At 41.2% G+C, this 7500-nt stretch overlaps 1 protein-coding gene across 1 annotated transcript in view; it reads left to right on the top strand.

Annotated features, from left to right (window-relative positions):
• Nucleotides 1–7500, top strand: part of LOC138019947 (protein jagged-2-like) — a 13095-nt gene that overhangs the window by 5142 nt on the left and 453 nt on the right. The window contains exons 3-6 of the mRNA XM_068866922.1: nucleotides 455–540; nucleotides 1067–1264; nucleotides 2655–3529; nucleotides 5944–7500. The exon at nucleotides 5944–7500 is cut by the window's right edge and continues 453 nt beyond it. Of these exons, the coding sequence (XP_068723023.1) occupies nucleotides 455–540; nucleotides 1067–1264; nucleotides 2655–3529; nucleotides 5944–6183 (1399 nt within the window). The 3' untranslated portion in view covers nucleotides 6184–7500. The remainder of the gene's footprint in view (nucleotides 1–454; nucleotides 541–1066; nucleotides 1265–2654; nucleotides 3530–5943) is intronic.

The raw sequence follows: 7500 nt of genomic DNA, 5'->3' as shown, positions 1-7500 counted from the left end.
TAACAAATTGGACATGCCCACAGGTAGCAGATGCTAATCTGGGTGGGTCATGTCGTGACTTAAAAGAGTAGGTAGACAAGTTTACAGGAAAATCAAGAAGATAAATGTACAAGAATATAAATTATAAAATTAAGTTTGTGAGCTAATTAGTACCACATTAAGAGAAAGCGCCATGAGATATCTTATTTTACAAAAATTCTTAATAGATCTAAATCTGGAATAATACAATTAGGGCTCTACTTATTACTCTAAGAAAATACAATAAAATCTTAAGAAAACTTTACGACTATAATTATAAAGTCCTATCTTCTGCTTTTGCTGTAGCCGTTGTTTTAAACCATTCCATAGTCCATTTGCCCAATGAGAGAGGAATTTTAAGACTGATTACGGCGCTTCGCCCTTGTATTTTCTGGTTTTAATATGACCTACCTGTCCTTTGATTGGCATTTTTCAGGTCTATCTGCGGCGAGGGGTGGGAATGCAAGAACGGAGGTTACTGTATAGATTATCATCACTGTGTATGTCCTAGAGATTATACGGGTGAGGAAAGACTTGATATTAATGCTTTGTTTGTTTATTGTGGAAGTGCATTTAGCTCTATCGGCACCCCACTTTGATAATCTGAAAGAAACATCAAATCGCCTAGAACACGACTATATGGAAGCAAAAAGTTCGCTATTGTACAAATCAAATCGGATTGGACTTCGGTATTATCAGAACAAATCCAGAGGACAGTCAGAGCGGGATATGTACACTGTGCACACCAACTAATACACAAAGCCAACGTAGTAAGCAAAGCTCCTCGCCTTTCAATCGATCACCTACTTAATGACTTTAATAAATTACTGCTTATACAGTTTTTATGAATTTTTTGTCACGCTAAGGGCGTTAAGGGAAAACTCAAGTTGTCTGTACGCATTTGTGGGCCCCCTTCCCTTTAAAAGTGAAGAGGACCCAGATACAAGTAAAAACGTCACCTTAAAGAAAGTACTCTTATTTCATAGAAACGCAGCAAACATTTAACGGATCCTTTCCTAAAGGAGATCCCTTGCCTTGTTTCATTTAGGACCTAAGTGTGAAATCGTAGAACAGTGTAGCGTGCCCTGTGAGCACGGAAATTGTCCCAGTAAAGCCGATGTGTGTGAATGTGAGACCAACTGGGGACCTCCTGGAGACTGTAGCGTGTACAATGGACCCTGCAGTAACTGCTCCTCGCAAGGCGGGAAATGCAAGACAGGTCCTAATAAGTGCGACTGTAATCCAGGTTTGTCTTCTTCCAATAATCATATTTATTATATACATAACGAGAATTTTATACGATAAACCTTGTAAATGGAATTCTGTATTTGCTGTATTTCACATGTAAAGAAAGTAATATGTCCAATCAGCTTCGCGTAAAGCATTCTTCGCATGTGAAAAATATAACCAAGCACCGTCCAGAGTAGAATCACTATTAAAACCAATCGGAGCAAAACACTCAAATGGCTTCCGAGAAGCGCGGCTTTTAAATCAGCGCCCGCTCAAAGTTTGTTTCGAAAACATGGCTTCGGCTTCCCGTTTTGTTCCTCTATATTTACGTAAGATAATTTTTTCGAGACGCAATCGAAAAAGGAGGAACATTCAACATTTCTACAAACACAGCACGTCAACAGGGTCCATGATTGAATCTTAGGGACAAACGAAAGGAATCCACACTTTGTATTTGCGACTTCTCCCGTAATTTCCAGTTATTCTGAATGGGGAGTGATATTTAAGCTTATGTAGGCTATTTGTCGTCTTGTTGCTGGACTGGAAACCGGATTTCTTTTTATTACGCTCGCTCATTAGAAGATTTTTTGCTGTTCTGCATGTAAGGTCGTGGCATCAGGAAATATATAAATATATAAGTGAACTGGACGAGAAAGAAAGGCCTCTACAGAAATCGTGTAGATTCTTTATTGAGTATGCGTAAGCCGTTGCTTGGAGACAGTTCCAAAGGCAGGCCAAGTCTCGAACGCACTTGTGGACGCCATATTGATTTTCGTACCGAAGGCTCGATTTTGACCTTCGCTTTGCTAAAAATACGATGCGCGCGCTGCGTAAACTTGTTTGACCCGAGTGACTACCCCAGAGACTAGGGATGCGCGACTTGAAAGACTTGACACGATTTCTGCAGAGCCTCTTTTGCTCGCCCTCTGGTGAGTTTTGGAGAGGCTCTGCTCGCAGGGTGTTCCATTTGTTGTCCAAATAGAAAGTCCATGCTACAGTTTACGAAAAATGATGAAACGGTTCCCATCCGCTGAAAGAACCACCTCTTTCTTTCGTTTCGTAAGAGTTGTTCATGTTTTTCACTGAAACGCACGGCCGAGGACTGGAACTAGTTGCGCAAGCGCCTTTCGATTGAAGTAATGTCAGATTTCCATTGAAAACGTTTCTTCAAAATACCATCCATGCAACCTTTTTGTATGGCTTTTGACTGAAAAGCTTTCTTAGCAACCATTGTCTTTATGGAGTCAAGTGCCACCCATGTTAAAGATAAGAGGGTACGCAGATCAGCTAGAAGTTCATAACTCGTTGACATCCTGGTTCGGAACCAGGCCCCGGCGTTAATTATAACAAACGTAAGGGACTTCAGAATGTCTGTTGTTTTCCTATTGAAGTATTCTTGTTTGCAGGATACATAGGTTCAGATTGTTCTGCCCAGGAATGTGATGGATGCGAGCATGGACGTTGTTACCACGGCAGTCATGGCAAATCATGCGCATGCGACTCAGGTTGGGGGAATGAACTGCGTGAAGTTCCTGGCTTTGATCCAACGCATGGACCCTGTACGAGAGTGGAATACTGCATGGAGCCGTGCATCCATGGTAAATGTCCAAATGACCCTTACATCTGCAGATGTACTGAGCCTTACGTAGGAACCCACTGTGAAGTAATGAAGTGCCCGGTATGCTGCCCGCCGCAGACATGTGACTGCAGTGACCCACATCATGTTCGTTGCCGCTACACCTGGCATCACGACTGCTGTTTGGTCAAGTCTTGCTTCAGGGGAGACACTCTAGTGCACACAGCCCAGGGTTTAGTACCGATCGAAAATATCAGAGAGGGCGACATGGTGGTGACTCGACATGAGGGTGAAGACTCTTCGGTGACACATTTGCGTCGTGTTGACCAGGTTCGGAAACGAATCGTTCCAACAATAGACCTCGTCGTGCTGCGAACGGGTGATGAAGACATCTGGACCACGCCCGACCACTTGTTTTTTGAAAAGGGAACAGAGTCATGGATTAGCGCAGGCAATCTAACGACCTCACATTCGCTTTACGGATCAGGTGGTACAGAGGTCAAACTTCGATATCACATGGAGGCCTCTCAACTGCTCGCATCGTCAAATGGAGACAACGTCACTACCGTGTACGATCTTTCGGTCTACGAGTACGATCGATACTCGATCGGAAAAGCGGGGTTACTGGTATCCTCATGTAATCAGTTAGTGGACTTGAAGGCTCGGGACACCGCAATGTGGGGATTAGAAAAACCCATTTTGAGGGTAAGATAAACATCTATCTCAAGGCATTCAGCATCATTTCTGACCGGCAAAGTACTTTGAAGGATCTTTACTTTATTTGATCTAGTTCACTACTTTCCCATTCTCATGATGCAATACGTTTTGGGTGGTTCTTTGCATAAAAACAACACAAGTTCTTAACTCTTAGGACTGTATCATGCTTCAGTGAACTGGATATCAATTGCTTTAATGCAAATAACCCCCCAAAATGAACCGTATTATGGGATTTGTAAAAATAGCAAATAAGACAACAGAGCTGTAGTTTCACCAATTCCAAACCCAACCTCGTTCCCCCGCCCCCCGAGGGAGCGAGGTTGCATAATTTTAAAGAATAAAAGTCACTATATTGCCAAAAGGAATAAGTATACAAGAAGAACTTGAAAGGCAATGCAGTTACAATTTCGAGCTTTAAGTATATGTGGGTTGGCCAAGTTCTCTTTTTGCGTGTTTATATACCGAGACGAAGTCGAGGTCCATAAACAAAGCCATCTTGACCGAACAAGCTTGGTCAATAATTTTAGACAAGTTTTTTTTGAAGAATCTTGCGTCCATTAGCTCGAAAATGCCTTGCCGCTGTAATTATCCTCTGCACCTGTCCAAAAGCGATTCTTTTCTTAGATAAACTCGCTGTTTCAGAGACTCCCCGAAAAAGAAAATCAGATATAATGCGGTCTACGACCGAGCAAAGAAAGGGAATGGGCGCAATAGCGGGTTGATGTCACAAACTACTTTTGCACTGAGGTTGTTGCTGTTGTTGTTGTTTTTCTTGAAAACAGCGCAGGGCTGTCAACTCTCCCGGATAATCCGGGAGACTCCAGATTTTGGACTGTATCTCCCGGCTCAAGATTACGCTCTGAAATCTCCCGATTAATCACTGAAGTTTGTTATTTCTAGTAAGAATCGACTTTCACAACCATAAAATTTCAATTACTTTGTGTTGTTCGAGTTATTTTAACATCGATAATAACAAAATTCGAACGTTTCATAAACTTCGGTAAACCGTTCGTTGGTTCTGACGGATAATGCGGCAGGTGCAAAACACAGGTCTCACGTCACAAGTCTCGTTCACAGGTCTCTGTTTTACTAAAACAGAAAGAAAACGTAAACATTCATTGAAGGTAACCTTAGGCCTAATTAGACCTAAACAAGAGTTTTTAAGCCTAAGGTTAGCTTTAATGAATGTTTAGGTTTGTTTCTGTATTGATAAAACAGACACCTGTGACCTGAGACCTGTGTCTGTACCTGCCCCGGATAATGTGATTGGTCCAAAATAACCCAATCAAATTAAATGTTGCAATGCCAACGATATCTTTTTCGCACGCTTTTGACTTTTTGCCTTGGTTGGGTGAGGTCCTGTGTACTTATGTCAAATCGCAGAGATTGAAGATGTCGATTGATTTTATTTCGCTTCAGAGGGAGTTTTTAGGACTGTTAAGTTTTGGTTTGTAACTTGTGAACACAAATGTAACTAAAAAAATGGCTTAAATATCATAAGTCGAACGGAGTCAACGAGTATTTTTTTTGCGTAAAAGACGTAACGTGACGTCACCAGAAATGACGTTATATGCGTTATGGCGTCATCTATCATCCCATCCCTTTCAATTCTCATTATTTGAAGACTTTAGGGGTTGACAGCTTTGTCAGCGATGCAAAGTAGTTTGTGACGTACACGTACACCAGGTGTCGAACCGTTTCCCCTTCTTTGCTATGTAAGGGATCAAACTGTGTTTAGTTTTGCCATCTTCCAAAGCAAATAGAAGAACGAGTTTTCGGCAAAACGGACTTTAAGGACAAAAGAAACACCTTTGTAAGGAATTCAGAGAATTACTGACGCGGTAAAGTTTGTGAGGGCGATAAGCACTTTAAAATAAGAAACTGCCTTAACATTTTATAGTGCAAACACACTATAAAGGAACCAAGGATATGCCAACGAGTAAGCGAAGTAGGAAGCGCTGTCCTACGTTGGGATAAGTGCTACGTTGTCACAGACAATAAAAATTCCAAGTCAGAATATTTTCCCTCACGCGCGAAAGAAACACCTAATGAAGATAGGGATTGACTCAGTTTCCCCTATATGTATTTTTCACGACCAAATATCTCCATGCGAAAATCCAAGTAACCATACGAATAGGTTTAGAATAATTTACCCTTGCGCGAGCCTCCAGTTTCCCTGAGGTGTGCGAAGCAGAACGAGCAAGATTCATAAAGAGGAGTGTGTGCTAATGAAGGAAGCGGGAGCGATGTTTAATTCTTTACTGCTCGACTTGAGCTGCGCATTTCAGTTCTCGTCGCAAGTAATATCGCATTTCAACCTCATGAAATTTTGTGTTATACTCTTTAAATCTCACCAGAAAATCATCAATAAACTCTTAAGTATTTTGTTTCTTCTTTACCAGATATTGCGTCCGACGAAACGTCCGCCACATGTCTCAGAATTTCCTATCATTTTGGTTCTTTGTGCAGTACTGGGTTTCCTGTTCTTGGTATTGATAATCGCCTTTCTTGCGAGGAAGTACGCTCACCACAGAAGAGGGAGCATGGATCTGGAGCCACTGATACCTAACACACAAAGACCCGAGAAAGGCACTCCAGGAACTTACAAATCAGAAGTTCAGATCCACCTTCGAGGAAACTAAAACGGAATCTTAAGAAATCACGACATCGACTTGAGCCATTCAGCCAGTAAAATGGGAGGAACTGTTTGCCAATTAAAATAGAGTAAATGACGTCGATATGAAGTCTTATTTGATACTTCTGGTCGTTGTTTTTTTTTAGGGGAAAAAAGACAAAGAATTGCCCCACTGAAATATGATACCTACGCGCAAAATGCGCTGGGGCCCTGGCTTTTTTTTACACATATTATACGTTTTCGTTCTCTGCCGTTCTCTCGTTTTCGTCGTCGGTCAATGGATCGTTTTTACGTGACGTCATCATTTTCGAAAATCCAAAACTAAAGAGCCGCGAAAGTTTTTATCCTCATCAGGCATAAGAGGCGATAAATTTGTATCCATTTGCAATTTCAAAGCTCAATAGCGTGCTTCGTTTGGAAACCAGAGCATTTTGAATTTCTGAGTTATAGCAGTGCGTGACACGAGGCTACGATCGAGTTTTTTGAGAAATATACATTTATCTCATGGTTTTGAGCCTTTTTAGAATTTAAAGCATTAGGAAAAGTGCTTAGGTAAATAGCTGTTTGTTCAGTACAGATGATCACTCGCCTAGATAGCCAAAGTAAGTAACAGATGTTGACACTATTTTCCGGCCGCCATATTGGTGCACCACAGATGTGCACCAACATGGCGTTTTCATACTAGGCTCTGTAAATTTCTGCGAAACATTTCGACGAATATCTGAAGTTTGGGGAAACGCACAGGCCTAAAACTTGGAGAAGTGTCTTCTTCATTTATCTTCTACAACATCACGAATTCTTAACTTTTTCCACTGGGATGGTTTTCGATTTATTCTTTTATTGCGTGACAGTGAAAACGATCTATAGGTTCCTTGTAAATGTGGCCTCAACTTGCGTAAACCCGTTTTCTCTGCTTGCGTTAGATGGATATGATATATAGTCCGAAAGCGCGAATGAAATTATTTATATTAAGGTTTAATATGAAGGTAATAGACAGGGTTACCAACGGCAAAATTTGAGGGTAAGTAACGGATCATTAGTTTCTTTCAAAAAAGTCATTCAAGTTTTCGTGTTTTTTTGTGCCAGTGCTATGCATATAAACACAACCTAGTCGACGTTCAGTTGTTTGAGCAATGGATACAGATTACAGGGCGTCAAGCGACAAATGACAATCAGAAAATAGGAATTCTCACCCCAAAATAGCACGCTTTTCTTGAATTATATCCTCTTAACAAAGCAAACATCACCTCTCTTCCACAACCCAATGACTTGTTAAATTTCCAACAGACAAGATGGCATACATCCTTCGTAGAAGCAAGTGGTA

Source organism: Montipora capricornis, chromosome 10 (genome assembly GCF_036669925.1).
Source record: "Montipora capricornis isolate CH-2021 chromosome 10, ASM3666992v2, whole genome shotgun sequence".
Classification (NCBI taxonomy): Eukaryota; Metazoa; Cnidaria; class Anthozoa; order Scleractinia; family Acroporidae; genus Montipora; species Montipora capricornis.
This window is presented reverse-complemented; position numbering and strand designations above follow the sequence as displayed.